The sequence below is a fragment of the Echinops telfairi genome, unplaced genomic scaffold (assembly GCF_000313985.2).
Source record: "Echinops telfairi isolate 266 unplaced genomic scaffold, ASM31398v2 ScPeMD7_2291;HRSCAF=2852, whole genome shotgun sequence".
In the NCBI taxonomy this organism is placed as follows: domain Eukaryota; kingdom Metazoa; phylum Chordata; class Mammalia; order Afrosoricida; family Tenrecidae; genus Echinops; species Echinops telfairi.
This window is the reverse complement of record NW_022106189.1, coordinates 19840470-19857059: the sequence shown is the minus strand read 5'-3', so window position 1 is coordinate 19857059 and position 16590 is coordinate 19840470. Positions and strand designations below refer to the sequence as shown.

Below are 16590 nucleotides of genomic sequence, written 5' to 3'. Positions count from 1 at the left end.
GTCAGGGGGGCCGGCTCTCGGAACCTGCACCCGAAGTGGAGCATAGACTAAGCTGTGGCACTGACCCAAGACACTACAAAAGTGGTTCCTTAGGTTTGTGTCCCCAGAGTTTTTCTACAGTACAAGGAAGGGCTAGTAAAGGAGGGCAGAGTGGCCAGTTCCGTAAAGGACAGAGACAGGACACCACCCGGAGAAACATAATCGAAGGGTCAGAGCAGTAATGAATGGGAATTAGTGATGTCCTGCTAATTGGGTCATCCACCTTGGAACCAAGACCCCCACCCTCGCTCCAAAACACAGGAAGTATTTGAAAATCGGCATGTTTGGGGGGCTCCAATCCTCAGCTACATCTGAGCAGTATGCCAGCCGCAGCTCCACAAGCTGCATGAACAGCCTGGTGGCGCCATTCTCCATCCATGTAATAAGGAACTTGGAATCAAAATAAATGACTCAACATTAAAATTCCCTTCCCTTGACCAGGCCACCCTTCCAGCTTATCTTAATTACATTTGAGCTAATGGAACATCCAATTTGTGGCTTCATCAAGGGTGATCACTCACCCATCTGCCCCTATTCCAGCCTATTCCTTTCCATTCATGCTGAGAGCCAAGTGAGGCTGCTGATGAGAGAGGATCAATAGTTCCTCAACTAAGAACTCAGTGAGGGCCTGAGGCCAGGTGGGCGCAGGAGGCCAGCAGCAGCCAAGAGAAAAACCTCCCGGGAGGAGAGAGAGGGAATGGGTGTTAGAGGCACTTCCCAGCCTGGGAGGAGAAAGACAAACCTCGGAAACAGCAAGGCAGTAGAGAAACCATGAGAAAGGAAATCTGAATTTTTCAAGTCATTGCTATTTCTCTTGGAACCCAGTTAAGAAAGGCAAGCAGGGCAAATGAACGCAGGACAAGCGGGGGGCTCTGCCCTTCTTCATCAGGAGAGCAGGGCAGTGTGCTTTGCCTTCACACCCGGCCATTTCCGAGCTGCGGCTGGCTCTCAGAGACTCTGCTGACGTCCTGACAACCGACTGTTGCTCTGCTGTTTGCTGGGAGGCACCACGTGGGAAGAGACAGGCCACCGTGGTGTTTTCCAGTCTGTGTGCCTGTTTGCTGGGAGGCGCCACGTGGGAAGAGACAGGCCACCGCGGTGGTTTTCTAGTCTGTGTGCCTGTTTGCTGGGAGGCGCCACGTGGGAAGAGACAGGCCACTGCGGTGGTTTTCTAGTCTGTGTGCCTGTTTGCTGGGCATGTCAGCAGGACGCTGGCGAGTGACTCACACGGAAATGGCCACCAGGGCGCCAGGAAGCCGCTGCTCACCTTTGGTTTGCAATGGCTCTTGGTCAGCAACAGTCCCTGTCTCAAGCCAGGTTAAAGGTCTCCCCTGCAGGCCGACCAGGACAGCAGAACGCCCTCGCACAAGCACATGTGCACACAGTTTGCACTGTGGGATGCCATGTAAATGTTGTGGCTGGCTGCACATCTAGTCTCAGTGCGGCACAAAGTTCCGGGACTGCCAATTCCAGAAACAAGATTCTGCAGGGTCGATGGATTAATAAAGGCTTGGCCGGCACTTGGCAATCCTGGTGTAACCTCACTGATCCTTTACGGCAGGAGAGCCAGCGTGGGGAAGCAAGTAAGTCAATGCCTCCACAAAGCATAAATAATAGCAGTGATTAAATTGTTGTTGTTCAAGTCTGAATCAAGCGAAATCTCTGTACTTCTAGGGGAAAGTATGACTGCCCCAAATAAAATTTAATGAAAATTTTAGGACGTGTGCTCTGATAATGAAACGGAACGGTCATTTAAATAATTCCACTGGAACATTTTCTTATAAAAAGAAAGTGTCATGCCCCACGCCACGGAGTCTCACACCAGCACTAGAGAGAGCCCGTGGCCTTCTCCGGAGCTCTGATTAAAGCAGGCTGAGGAGCAGCCTACCAGTCTATTTCTACTTCACTGTTTTTCTAACTGTACAAATGCACAATCTGTTTTCACTTGCTACAAGAGCCAAAGAGGGGGGCCTCGTAAGTCCTGCTACGCTTTACAGAGAGAGCCGCGGTGGGAAGAAGGCTCTCTCCTGCCAGCCTCCCTCCTGGGGGAAGCTGCGGCTCAGGACCAACTCTGCCGGAGCACGCTAGCCCTTCTCCGTCCTCAGAACCTCAGAGGCTTGTCTGGTGCAGGAATGTTCTGAAAAGGGCTTGGTCTTTGGATTCTTGTTAGAAGCAGACACAGTAAACTACCTTTCCGCGTCCCGAGGAAATGCTGGCTGTGTTACTGCACATCTGGGAGCTTTAAAAAAGTGTTTTCCTGGAATCATATAATCTGACTTTCTGTAATGTCTCTTGTATTGTGCTACTTTCTAAAAAAAAGTTTGGAGACATTATTACTATAAAAGACATTACAGAGAGTCAAATATTTTGAGGAAAATTGTAAATGATCAAAGGAAGCGTCACAAACCCCCAAGGCCATTTACACCGTAACGATGACACCAAGGGAGGTGCTGGCTCTTCTATTTTAAGACTAATTTAATAGTTCACTGTCTAGGCCAGTGTCTCCGATGTATTGCACTCCCTGCATATACAGTTACAAGGACGTTCAAAGGGTTCTTGCAGACAGACCACGCCCTGTGGCAGGGCTGGGTCTGGGACACAGACACCAGCTCCCAGAACCCGCCTTCCAGTGGGAGACACTGGGGCCCTCACAACAGGCCCCTTTGGGTTCACTTCCTTACCCGCTTCCGGGACTCTTCAATGGCCGACAGCAGAGCATTGTCCTTCTCATTCTTCAGGAAACCCTAGGGGTGGGGAGAAGACGACACACTCGGTTACAGTACTCTACGACAGAATAACCATGAGGGCACTTGCCCCTGCCACCTCCACAAAAACCTCTCGGCGGGGGAACAGTGAGGGAGAGGCTCCCGGCGGCTTTCATTCTGTCAGCACTGGACACCGGTCAAGTCCCTGGGACACAGTGGGTGGGGGTCCCAGATGCCGTGAACACTGCAAAGTGAAGCGGGTCAAAACCTGCCCAACAAAATCCCTACAGGGCCCACAGCGCCGGCTCTGGCTCTCCAGCCCGTCACAGTCCCTCTGCCTGCTCAGGAGTCCTTCCATTTCTCCCTAACAGCGAGTCTCCACCGCCACCTCCTTGCCTGGTGCTTTATACTTGTTTGTCAACGGCCAGAAAACCCTAAAACATTTTTTTAAATACACTTCTTGGATGGCTCGGTCAATGTACCCTGCCTGGTTCTGGCCTGATGACATCCACCACTAGCTTGTTAGAGGTGGGGCAACCAGGAGCCGGACCACAGGAAGTGTTTACCAGGCCTGCAAAATGCAAGTCCCCATCATACAACAGCCACAAGCACAGGCTCTGGCATGTGACAGACGTAGTTTCAAACCCAGGAGCCTCCATTTCCGAATGGCACAACGGCAGCCAAGTCATCCAGACTGTCCTTGCCTCAGTTTACTCATGTGTAAAGTGAGTATTAAATGGCATCATGTGGTCAAATTTTTGGCCCAAGGCACATTAACTGTAGGTCTTTTAACAGAACCCAGTCTATTCAGATCTACTGGTGACATTAAGACAAGAACTGGGGTGACTTCACTGTTGATGTTGCTTGAGCCGTGGTCAGATATTGTCCTCGCAATGTCCTGACACACAACCACAGCTGAAGACAGACGGCCAAGGGAGGTCAACACCCAGCCCTTTTCCCCAGCTGGAGCGTGGGAGCCAGGGAGGACAAGGACGTTGACCCATGAACTAGGTAGAGACCAAAGTCTTCATTGTAATATAGAAAAATTCAAGTTACTCTGCCCATCAGATCCACCGACATGCTATAACATATGAGACAGGGCGGATCAAACACCCTGCTGGTGCATTCACACATGTCTACATGAGCCCCCCACAGCCCCCAATTAATGCCCCCTCCTTAAATACTATTTGATTGTTTTTTATGTTTTTGAAACTTATTGACATAGTAACTTAACTAACACTTGGTCACAATTTGACAACTGCAATGTTTTTAATATATTTCATTCAAACAGTCCTAAACACAAGGCTTATGGCTTTAAAAGACGGAGCCCTGGTGGCACCGCGGGCAAAGTGCTGTCAATGGTTTAACCCCGCCCCCCCCCAGTGGTTCCACAAAAGATGAGGCTGTCTCTCCTATAAAAACTTAGTCTCAGAAGCCCTATAGAGGGTTGCTATGAGTCAGAATCAACTCGATGGCAGGGGGTTTGGGTTTGTTGGTTCTCAAAAAATAGGAGAGGAAAAATATAGGGGAGGGAGCAGAATAAGACTAGAAGGTAAACTCAAATAAAATAATGCAATTGTGGAAAATATGGAGCAATAGTCAGATACATCTGTTTGAAAGCACCCTTGCATATTGTAAAAAAAATGTAATCCCAAATTTCCTAAGGGATGACATTTCAGGTAAAGAAGAAGAAAAATGTATTGCTTGGGGCAGATTACTTTCTTCTTTAAAACAGTCATCACAAACCTACACACCCAAATCTTAGAGTCAAATGAAGCGCTTGAACTGAGAGTCAATGCTGGCATCACTCATATGAACAAAGGCCATTAACCATCAGGCATCTCAATACCCGGGCTGCAGCACAATAAATACCAGCCCACAAAATGCAGAGATTTTGAATTTTTCACCATGTTTACTTTCTAAAATGATATGCTAAAATAAGTTATACAAATTTTATTTCTCAGAACAGCAGCGCATCAGGGGCCTCTCGAAAAGAACCCGTGAGCGTTTGCACCATCCGAAAAGCAGTGCTGGGATGGGTGCGCCATCTAGTGGCAGTCCTTTCCTTTACACCAGGCCTGTCTCCCGAGGAACCACCCCCACTTCACCTGTGGCCAACGGTCCAGCACAGCACCACCAGGAACATCCAAAAGCAAACACACCCCTGGGATTGGAGGACTAAGGAGTAGCCAGACCCGGGCTTCCTACACACCTTCCTCCCTTCCCTTTGTCACAGCTGCGCTTCTTCGCAATTCCTTTTCAGGAACCTCGCTCAGGCCTCTCACCCTGGAAATAAACTTGTACAGCTTCTCAGAAAACAGTTTCCTAGAGAGGTGAGCTGGGCCGGAAGGAGTCTCACTGCATCTGCTTGACGGCGCTGATGAAGAACACTCAGAGCATGGGAGACTGCGAAAAGGACCAACCCAAGCACAGTCAGCGGGCTCCTTGCAGGCAAGCTCGGCGAGGCTTCCTCTCCCAGGCTTTGGGCATGTTGTCAGCAGAGACCCGTCCCTGGAGAAGGGCACCATGCTTGGTAAAAACTGTGGGGCAGTGAGGAAGAGGAGGGCAAGGCGAACTGACACAGTGTGCGCCAACCTGGGAACAATGACTGTGCGGGCGGTGAGGGCCGGGCGGTGTCTCTCCCTGTTGTACACACAGTCTCTATTAGAGGGAACTGACTCCAGGGCACCTAACCACAACCACCCCTCCTTGGGTGAGGCTCCCTGCCACTCTGAAGGTCCAAAGATCACCGCGGTTCAGCGCTGTCAGCCCCCGTCAGGACATCTCAGCTCGCCCACCAGCACTCACCAATTGCTCACAGCCACCCACTCTGGCCCTTCTCCTGCTGCGGCTGTATCCCATGGACATCACATCGGCAGGCTTCTTAGGCCAGTCTTCTCCATCTGCACCCCACCTCCTCACTGCCAGAGGCCTTGAAACAGGCCCTCTCCTGACGCCTCAAATGTATTTTTTTATTTTAAGCTTTCTATAACACAGTGTGCAATTAAGTGCCGTTTCCTAACGGCATCATTGCTGATCTTTTCACAACATGAACAGAAAATGATCGTGCTGCTCTGCAAGCACCCCCCACCCTCCTCCTCTACTCCACCTCATTCTATGAGAGAAACTGAAATTGCAGCCAACTAGCTGACCTGACCAAGGGTTCCCACCCAGGAGGCAGAAGCAGGATTCAGCAGCAGCTGTGGTTCTTAAGGAGTGTCACCATGTCTCCGAACAGAACTTGCCCCGTACAAGAGAGGAGCGTGCCCAGGGTCGATTCTGGGGGCTAAGGAATGCTTGTCTTGGCTAAGGGGCCACATTCCCTTGGCACATGTGCTCCCCAAAGGGGGAGGGGCTCTGAGAGGAAACGCCAGGTCTACTGAAGACGAGAGGAAAACCATGGATATCGACGCTCCCTACAACAGACAAGAGATTTGTGGGATAGGGACATAAACAGTTTGAATGGAAGAGCATATCTCCCCAAGTCTTTAAATAAATATATAATGAGAGACTAATGGCACCCACAAAGCAACTGCCATGTTTTACACAGCCCTTCAGCAGGCCGACCAACGGTAACCCAGCCAACGTTTACACGGAGGTCCCACAACAGGCTACTCTACCGGAAGTATCTGACACGACCCAAAACAGACCTCCTAAACCTTTTCTGTCGGCTTCCATTTGATGTGTGCAATATACACAAATTAAAAGGAAATGCAAACCAGCATTCCAAATTAAAAATGTGTGTGTGCGCGTGGGCACACGCGCATTTACACACACACACACACACACACACACGAATGGCAATAACAGTCTGAGCGGGTGAAGAAAACACCCCCAGGGCATAAGCAATAGCCGAGGAAGGCCCTGAAAGGAAAGGAAACACGAGGTCGCTCAAAGCACAAGCACAAAGGAACAAAAGCACTCCGCCCTTGACTCGAGGGGGCATCAAATGGAAAAGATATAATCCTTAGCTTCTGCTCTGACGGGTTAAAGACACCAAACAGATTTAAAATTTTAGAATAATCAATATGGAGGCTGCTCCGAGAGCAAGTGGGTGTTCCAAAGCAGGGTGGGCCTTCATGAGCGCTTTAGTTAATCTCAGGGAGACGCAGTTCTCAAAAGACATCCGTTCAGCTGTGTACTCTCCAACTCCAGTCTTTACCCCTTAGTTGCTTCTAAGCTTTCTTCCTAATTTCTCTGTTAGAACTGGTTTTGTTTTTCATTTAAACTTTTCATTTGGGTAAAAGCTAGCAGGGCAAATCGATTTTCCATTCCATAGTTCATGCACACTTTGTGGAAATCTCCTCCCGGGTGACACACCCGAGGTACAGCCCCCTGGAGGAAGGGCGGACTGAGTGCTGAGCTCGGAGGTGGCCCTTCAGCAGCTCCCTTCTGGGGAGGCTACCCTGGAAGTGCCTCTGGGCATAATTCCAAGACAAGGAGGTATGTATGCTCTTAAAGCCCAAGAGACACACGGGAAAACTTTAACTGGGAAATTATCATGAGTTGGGAACTTTCACATGGTTGTAGAGCATGTTTGACTATTTCCGTGGTTCAACATTTACTGCCACACGGTAAAAACACACAAAATGTTGGCTTAAAGGGCCCATGAGAGTGCCTACAAGGGCCAGCCGCTAACTAGCACGTCTAGGCTTTATTCAACTCAGATTTTAAGTCAGTCCCACAGCCTGTTTTCTGGAAAACATTTAATGCTTAGAATCCTTTACTCACAAAATGCATGAAAAATAAACGTGCCTGTGTCAGTGTACTATGTTTCTGTGTATATATGTGCGTATACACACATGGACACACACATGTGCACAGGTGAACGCATATGGATTCAAACCTACCCCTACAGAAGCAGAGCGAAGCTAGAAGAGCGGGCGCCCTGTAATTCACCTTTCATGCTGGCTCTGCTGCAGAAGCTAGCCCCTGCCGCTCCGCAGGGGCAGCAGACACTGCATGCGTGGCAGTGCAGTTCCGCCATTTGCCGGCTCAGCAGCTCCGTCAGCCTGCAGGCAGCTCAGGAGCCACAGGTGGCAGACCTTGGAGCTAAAACATGGCACTGCCTGGGCACCAGGCCATATGTCACTGGCAGCTTCCGGGGGTCCCGTTTTGACCATGGAGTCTGCCATCAGGCTGGACAAAAGGGGGCACAACTGTGGGATGGGTTTGAGCCCCAGAGCCTTGCGGGTAGTGCTGTGACCTGAACCCAGAAGCACCGGCATGCCTGGTCTCTCTGAGTGTGTCAACACAGTCATGGTACAACTCCATGGCGCCTCTGCCTTTTGGAAAAACCAAAAGACTTCTAAGACTTCACTGATATAAATCCACCTAATTGCTTTTTGTGGCTCCTTCCCCATTATTAAAAAAAAAAAAAAAGTCAGTGGCAGAGGAAGACGACGAGGATCAGAACTAACGACCCACCACCACAAAGCCCAGCTTGTTCTGGGCAAAGGAGAGAGAGCTGGACTCCCTGGACCCCAGACGGAAGCGAGAGCAGCAACGTCACGCCGCCCTGCGGAGCAGTGAGGTGCTGTGTCCGCCTCTCAGCGCACAAGGGGCCTGCAACCACCAGCTGCCTCTTCTGTTCTCAACACCAAGGCCTCTAGCAGGGGCTGCTCAGCACCCGGCTTCCTACATGGGGCGTGCACCCTACTGAGGACACGGAAATCCGCGGGCTACCACTGCAGAGCCAGCTCTATCCTTTGTAGGGGCCAGGACATTCTCTCTGGTCGCCCACGAAAAGAAAAAAGTCTGTCCGACTCAGTTCTTGAAAGGTTCTGGAGGCTCTGGGTGGGTTGAAGGCAGCAGTATTAATTAGGGGCACTATCCAAATGAATAATCAATGATGGCCCTTCCAGCAACAGTGGGGAATAAACTGTTTCTTTGCAAATTCCTCCAATAACCCTTAGGGACTGTGTGAGCAATTTGCCTCTGCGAGTCCAGGGCAGCTCACGGAGGAGGTGACTGGCTGATACCTCAACGCTTCCCAGCCAGTCACCGTCCTGGACAGAGCCCAGTGCAGCAGTGCCTCTGCAGAGATGAGCCCCCCCCTCTCTGCCACTCCCTGGGGCGGGGCTAGGGGCTAGGACCAGAAGCCCTGGGAGAGAGGGCAGGCAGCCAATTGCTCTCAGACCACTGGCAATTGCTCTCAGACCAGGCAAGGCAGCTGGTCTCCCTCCACTAGAGCACTCTCTGACCATCGCACCAGCAAGGGAGGAGCTTAGAGACACAGGGAGAGGAGGGGTCCAAGGAGCCCTGGTGGCGCAGTGGTTACACATTGGACTGCTAACCTAGAGATCAGCAGTTTGAAACCACCAGTCGGCTCCTCGGGAGAAAGATGAGGCTTTTGACTTCTGTAGTAAGTTACGGTCTCAGTGCTACTGTGCCCTACAGGGTCTCCTTGAATCAGGTCTACAGGGCAGGCTGTGTGAATGCGGTGTGAGACTACTCGGCCATATGCCTGGCTTCAGAGAGCAGCCGGAAGGCTCTCCCCCCACCCCAAAGGCAGGCATGAATTCTCGTACTGAATAGTAGTCAGTCACCCTATAATCGCTCTCAGGCAGAGGGAAGATAGGAGGGTGTCTTAAAGGTCACTAAAAACGTTTTACTGTCTTCAGGGGACTTTTCATCTTGGAGATGGTCCGCCCTCATCCAAGGAACTTGGAGTTCTCACACTGCTCTGCAGTATAAAACGGAATACATCCATAACGGCCTCCCCCCGCCCCACTAAAGTAACCAGTCATTATAAAGAAACAGAGCCCGTCTCCGGTTGAGCATTTCTTTCTCTCCCTTTGGAATCGGGAACCACAGGCAAGAAGTGGGGCTGTGAGCAGCAGCAAGAAGGGGTTCTCCAGACCAGCTCCAGCCGGGATGGCTTCTCGGGTCACCCTGGAGGGTATGCTGACTTCATGGGGCCACGCCGAGGCCCACGGAGCCAGTCAGGTGCCAACACCCCTTCTGCTCCACAGCGGGCCTCTGCTGATGGGCACGGAGCCGCAGTCACTATGGCTGGCTTCTCTGAAATTCTTCTTCGAACGTGGCTTTCCTTGGGGAGCCACACGCAGAAACAAAGCGGACACCTTTCCTGGGGGTCTCCCAGCTGTCGAGACACTTCTGCGCTCCCAGTCTCTCCCCAGCCCTAAGCACGTTTGGAAGCACTCTGACTGCCCTGCCAGAGCGGGGCGTGCTGCCCAGTGGCCCGCTCAACACTGTCACCTCAGGTACTGAGACTGGGTCAGGCAACCTGCAGGCCAAAGGGGGAGCCCAGGTTGCCTGACCTGACTGGAAAGGCACCTAGGGCAGGGAAGGTGGCCCTGCACTGAGATACCTCACACCTACAATGGAAGGAGTAACCTGCTGGGAGGCCTCACACCAAATAGATGATGCCCTTTCCAACCCAGGAGATGAGTGCTCCACCCTCCACACTGGGGCAGATGGATCATATTTTCAAAAGGCTGCTGATAGTCAGCAACCTTATGAATGCCTGCCACCAACAGCCGAGGCCCGGCCGACTCCCTGCCCTCCTCAGGAGGTCATGTCTGGCACTGCTGACAGGAGCCGCCTATCCGTGAGTCAGGTCACCAAGGCCAAGCTGACCGCTCCGTCCATGGGATCCACCCTAAAACAGGCAGCCATCAAGCGGGTTCCAATTGATGGAGACCCTCTGGGACACGGCAGGACGGCTAGGGTTCCCAAGAGTGTACATTGTTAAGGAGACAACTGCTCATTTTCCTCCATTCAAGTGGCAACCTTGTGGTGGGCAACCCACCACTTAAACCACTGCGCCCACAGCTCCGACGTTACCAGCAAATCCACAGAAAGACAGAAGTGGAGTTGGAGGCCGACAGAAGTGGGGCAGACACATAGTAGCAGTCGGGTGACCTGGATTTAGGGCAAAATCAGCTTCCTGTCAGATGCACAATCTCTCATCTTATCGCATCTCACTGCCACCGAGTCAGTCCAAGCTGACTCAGAGCAGCCCCTGCAGGTGTCCGCGACCGTGACTGTTTAGAGAGCCCAGGGATGAGCCCCAGTCAGTACACCTTGCTTTCTTAGGGCACGGTGAGCCACCTGCAGCTCTAGAAATTCCAACTCTGTGAGAACAGGTAAGGAATTAGCACTGCCATCACCATTACGACTGTAGACCACTGACGAAATCATCCCCACCCGAAGCACAAAGGAAAAGACAAGCAAGAAGCTGTGTTTGAAGGTCGCCTACATCTCCCTGTACACCTGACACTGGAGACCAGAACCCCGAGGGCTGGAATGGCGACCGACACGCTCTCATGGGGTGCTGGCTGCACCCTGCCTTCGACGACAACCATCCTCTCCTCTGTTTTCCGGAAATCCATTTCATGTCGGAAGAAGCTGGTTCCTGCATTTCGAAAAGAAGACAACACAAAGCCAGGCGTCTCCGGCGTCGATACAAAGGGTCTGGGTGGAATTTTACTGTCCATACTTGCCAGCAGCGTCTTCAAAGTAGGGCTCATTTCACTTCAGGAAAATCTCAGAGAAGTCGGTGTAAACTGGCAAGGCAGTGCCACTCAGGTGTCTCCCAGCTCGGCCGAGGGAAAGACTTGCAGGGTCCACCTCCTACCAGTGCTGCTGGTGACGCCATTTTCCTCCTCCTGCTCTGCCATCTTAGTGGCACGGAAGGTTTCCCAGCGAGCGGGCTGGTGGACATGCTAGCTTTACCTACAGTATGGCACTGTCAGCCTTCTGAGGTCTTATAGGAATACATTTTTTAGCAAAAAGAACCAGTCCCCGAGGCTCTATACCACCAGGCAAGGCTAACATTTCATTGGGGGGGGGGGGGGGGCCAGGGATGGGAGCTTCCTGACCAAAGAGATTCCAGAATCTTTTAAAAGGACCAGGAAGAACAGCCTCTTCCCAGCAGCCAAACTTGAGTAGACCACGGTGGAGAGACTGTGCCACCCCACCCCCACGTACCTCACAGCTACCTGGTATGCGGCTCTCTACAATGCCAGAGGAGGACAGAGGACCAGCATCTTGACCCTGTTTTACTTCAAAAAGGCTTTGTGAGCTCCTTCGTGCCACCCGGCCAATCATTGTGTGCAGACACAGCTGCAGTTAGAATTGAGTTCCAGTATGCTGCCCAAAGCTATCGTACAAGGCGCAAGCTTGGTAAAAATCTAAGGAAAAGTCTCTTTGCATTCTACCATGTACCTAACTGCATTCATGCAATACAGATTTCCCCAGGATTAAATACGATCTAGCTTCTTAGGCTGCAAGCTAGTGTTACTGCTATGACACCTTGTGGGGGCCACTGCTCCTGTCTGGTGTGAGGAAGGAGTGACTACGAACACCTCTCTCTTCCTGGTTTCAGACATCTATTTATTAGAGGGAAAAGCACTTCAGGGCTACACTAAACAGCAATTACCACAACAAACTGGAAAGTCTTCACAGCTCTGCTACCAAGTTAAAAGGATTCTCAGATACCCAGTTCTGTGGATGATTCAAATCCCGAAATAGCTACTACTAAGGCATCGTGGAGTAAATTCTTCGTGGTATCATTTACTGTAAAATACACTTACTAGAAATCCTTCAGGGTTAAGTGCCTTTAAAAAGATAAACACACACAAAAAAGTTTAACTCTATTTATTTCCTCTTAGTAACAGCATAAAGGAACAAAGGAATCAGCCAAGTCAAATCCAATTAATCGTAAGAAGCAAGATTTACATGCTAGTCTTAGCAGCACAGAAGCTTACAACCACAAACAAGAGTTTCACACAGTGGAAGCTTTGAAGTCACAACTGTTAATTAAGCAGAAGACCCTAAAGATGATCCCGAGTGACAGTGGAAGCCTCAAGCTACTGATCTTCTAGGATAAAATCTTGGATCTGGGCTAAAAACATTTTTTTCTTATGTATTTCAGTCAGTTATTATAGCTCATTAAAACGAGAGGTTTTCTCTGAAAACAAACAAACCAACAAGCCAGCCATTCCCTGCGGACACAGAAAGCACGCCGCTTGGGAAAGAAGCTGAGCTCTGTGAAAGGCAGCACATCTCGGTTTCCTTAGCACTCAGGGACATCTCTTTCCTTGACTAGTGCTGAATTCATACTTGCCATTAGCTTACATTACTAATGAATAATTAATTACAGGCACGAGCTAAAATTATTTGTTAAAACCTATACTGCAACTCTACAGAGCATGTCTAGTTTCTGACCCACATGTGAAAAACACACCAAGCCCCCTTCCATCTCTCGTTATTTGCAGCATTCAGCATTCATGTCAAGCCTATTTCGCTCGTTCAACCAAAGACCCATTTTCAACCTCTCCCCGCTAGATGAGTATGAGAAACACTTACTGGAGACAAAAGGATTCCATTTTCTTTCTGGGAATGTTCTCCACCCTTCTCAGCAAACTCTCTCGAGTGCTGTGCAATTTCATTTCTTGGTTTGACAGTGGCAGAGACCTTGTGCCGGGGAGTAATGTGAACGAAATGGCCCTGCAGCTTCCTCGGGAACCTAGCTCACCTCCACCATGATGCAGCTAATTGTTAAAAATGGTGGCCGAGACATTTTCCATACATTAAATTAGGGAGTGCTGATGAACGCGCTGGCACCCACCCACTTCAGACAAAGGGAAACAGTGTACCAAGGCATGAAGGGATAATTGAGTCACTTCCCATCCAGGTCAGTGGTCGAGGCGTCCTACATCTTTACCAAATGCAAATCACAGCTCATTGTCTCAGCTCAGAAATCAATTCTTTGCAATACTGCACTGGGTCCGAGTTTTAAAGGAACCTTAGTTGTGGGTAAATCCATTCCTCTGCCTTCCCTGTCAGCTGGACTGACTGCTCCCCAACCTTCCTATTGTTAGGAGTGGAGCAAGTCCCACACCTCAGAAAAGAGCTCAATCTCTCAACCAGGTGAGCAATTTCCAAGTCCACGCTTGAGATAGAGAGCGCGCAGAGCCCACGGGTCCCACCAGACAACTGCATTCCCTGGGATAAAAAGCTCCGTGTGCCATCGTCGTGTTCGGGTTAGTTTTAAGGGACAACAAGCAAGCTGCTTTTTAACTAAGAAGTAAAATGCCTTCACCTCTGACAGCAGGCACTGGAAGTATGACAGACCGCATTTATCTCTGTGTTACCCTCCAGACCATGATGACATGACTTAGGAAGTTTTCAGTCCACTGACACAAATCACAGGCTCTAGCCTGGACATTTGAAAGAGACTTGGAGGATTCCAATCGCCTTCTTTTAAGGCTGAATTTAAGAAAGAAAAAGTACTGTCATTTACATTGTCAATATTTGATAACACAAGAATCCATATCTGTAATGCTAGTATTTAATTCTTCTCATTTAATGCCTCGTATTAAAACATTTCCTGTGAGATAATTACAAATAGCTCTAAAAGTAGTTTTTTCCCTCATCACCAAATAGAAATCACCAAATCCCTGGGTAAGGCATCCTACACACATACACACACACACACTCTCTCTCTCTCTCTCTCTCTCTCTCTCTCTCCCCCAAAGAAGGATCTGATTTCAAGAAAGAAAAGAAATAGGATTTTAATATTTCACCTCACATAAGAATTCTACACTTCACAGGCACCTTTAAATTTAAAATATTTAAGCCATCTACACCACCTATAAAAGACAAAGTTTGTAAAAAGCTTTAAATATTTCAGCAAATACCACTTTACTCCATCCACAGTTTTTTAAAAAGAAAAAGATTAGACTGGCAAGGCACAGATGAGAACCACTCAGGAGAAGAGAGCACTTTTTCTATCAAATGAGTTAGTGGCTTTCAAACTGACCTCAAAATTTTCAAGCAAATCATGACCTTGCCTTTCAGAGCTTTTGCAACAGCATGCTGTCCCTCTATTTGGCGACAGGGACACTTACCTTAATTTCTTGACAAAACGGAGGCGATCCTACCTGCAGCTCTCCAGCGCCAGGAGTTACACTCAGACGCTGCTGCTGGGCACTGCGGCTCCCCCACACCTTCCAGGGGGGATGAGCTCTGTCGGGTGCAGTGCTCAAGTTTGTCCCATCCCAGACTGCCTGGACTGACAGACAGAGGAGGAGGAGGAAAAGAAACAGAGAAAACCAAATCCCGACCCCTCTGCACTGAAGAGTCCAATTAGACAATGAGACTGCAGGGCCCCTTCCGTGGGGTGCACTGCAGACCACCCCCCAGCGCAGCGTGCCTTTATCAAAGCAGCATACACCAATTCGGAGAAGTCAGCCATCAGTTCGAAAGCACCAAAGTGAGGGGAGTCACAATTTATAGGTTACAGAAGGGTATTTTATTGTTAACGGACTGTACCAAGTTAAGATTTAAGAGGGGGAGAGAAAACCTTCAGGCAAGGAGTGCTAGGATGCTCACCCGCCCCTCCCGAACCTAAGCCACCGCAATTACTCTGATGTGAATCTGTGATGACTTCCGACATCTTGCATGGTTAATCATCGCTTCAGCTGCCATGTTGGGTTAACGTGGAGAATGCACTTGCTGCATTGTGATGCAGTGCTGCGGCCTGCGGGCCCTGTAACTGAGCAGCAGGAATTTGCACATGCCACAATGCTAAAATAAATGGAGTTCAAAGATTTTCTGCAGCAGCTTCTGCCATTTCAGTTTTAGAGGAGGTGTCGCGCCCACACCCACACGCACCTCCGACCACCGTGCCCTTGTCAATTCCAGCGTCCTTCCACCAGGACCGCAAAACCATGGTCTCCAGTGTCTGGCCTCTCGGTAGTTAAAAGGTCTCTATACGGTTTAAATAATTCAGATTAATTACAGCTTTGAACAGAACAGAGGTTATTTGCATTTCAGGAATGTACAGCCAATGAAGCTGTCAGCGACACAGGAAAATGCAGACCTCTATTAACATATGCTCAGCTCAACTGTCACTTCCTCATTCTACATTTAGGGGAAAATATATGATGTGTAAGTAATGAATATTCTCCTTCTGCCACAAGGGCTTTGAAAAGTGCTTCTCAGAAAGGTGTTTTCTTTTTTGTTGTTCTCCCCTCCTCAGTGTGTTAACGTAGAACCAGATAATGCCAGGCGACCTTACAATACTAACATGCTTCTTTCATTTGTCAGTGAAAGAAATCCGACGCAGGGGCAGGAAGGCTCGGATAAAGCAACGATGGAACCAGGAAGCAGGCACCAGATGATTAAAGCCAGCCAGGTCGCCGGTGGTGGGGCCATCTCCATGGGGCCAAGGAAAAACCAGGACATCACCTCACCTTCAAACACAGAACCCAGAAACCCCAAGGCTGCAATCTGTTGGCTGCAAAACCCACACCTATTCCAAGGAACGGGACGACAGGGACATGGTACTTGCCAGTTTCATTTTTTTAGAGAAATATTAACTTTGCTATTTGGCATCAGAATGCAGCTACTTAAAGAATTCTTATTTCTTTACCACCGTCTTTTTCTTCTTCTATTTCAAGGAGCAGAACCAAGCTATGGACCTCCAGTGCTTTAAAAGACAAGAAAAAAACCCACCAATATGATAACCTTACAACGTCTAGATCAGAACTTCTTCTTTAATGCCAGAATAAGCTATGTTTCAAAAGCTTCTGGTTCGTATTCAAAGAAAGATTGAAGGACAAACTAAGCAAACAAAAATAATGACCACAGGAAGGCACTGATGCCTGAACCATGAACAACGATGAACGAATTTGTTACTAACATAAAAATCAATTCATTATTGCCTTTGTTTTATTCACTGTGGCAGCGCCAAGTGCGAGATCTGGAGGTGCACATGCTAACAAGCTCTGTACGGCTCAGGGCCGTTCGCGTTTCTTCTCTTACCCCTACTGAAAAGTAACAGCCCCTACAGTGCTCCTCAGTGCACAGCCCA

The 16590-nt window shown here is 49.4% G+C and overlaps 1 protein-coding gene across 2 annotated transcripts in view; it reads right to left on the bottom strand.

Annotated features, from left to right (window-relative positions):
* Positions 1-16590, bottom strand: part of NUP93 (nucleoporin 93) — a 104411-nt gene that overhangs the window by 31653 nt on the left and 56168 nt on the right. The window contains exons 1-2 of one of the 2 annotated variants that reach the window (XM_045293845.1): positions 14624-14848; positions 2721-2783 (exon numbers count right to left, since the gene is read on the bottom strand). Coding sequence is in view for 1 of the 2 variants with exons in the window: in XM_004704656.3 (XP_004704713.1) it covers positions 2721-2783 (63 nt within the window). In the remaining variant the exon portion in view is untranslated. Of the gene's footprint in view, positions 1-2720; positions 2784-14623; positions 14849-16590 lie in introns of those variants that run through there. The other variant, XM_004704656.3, reaches the window with a different exon arrangement.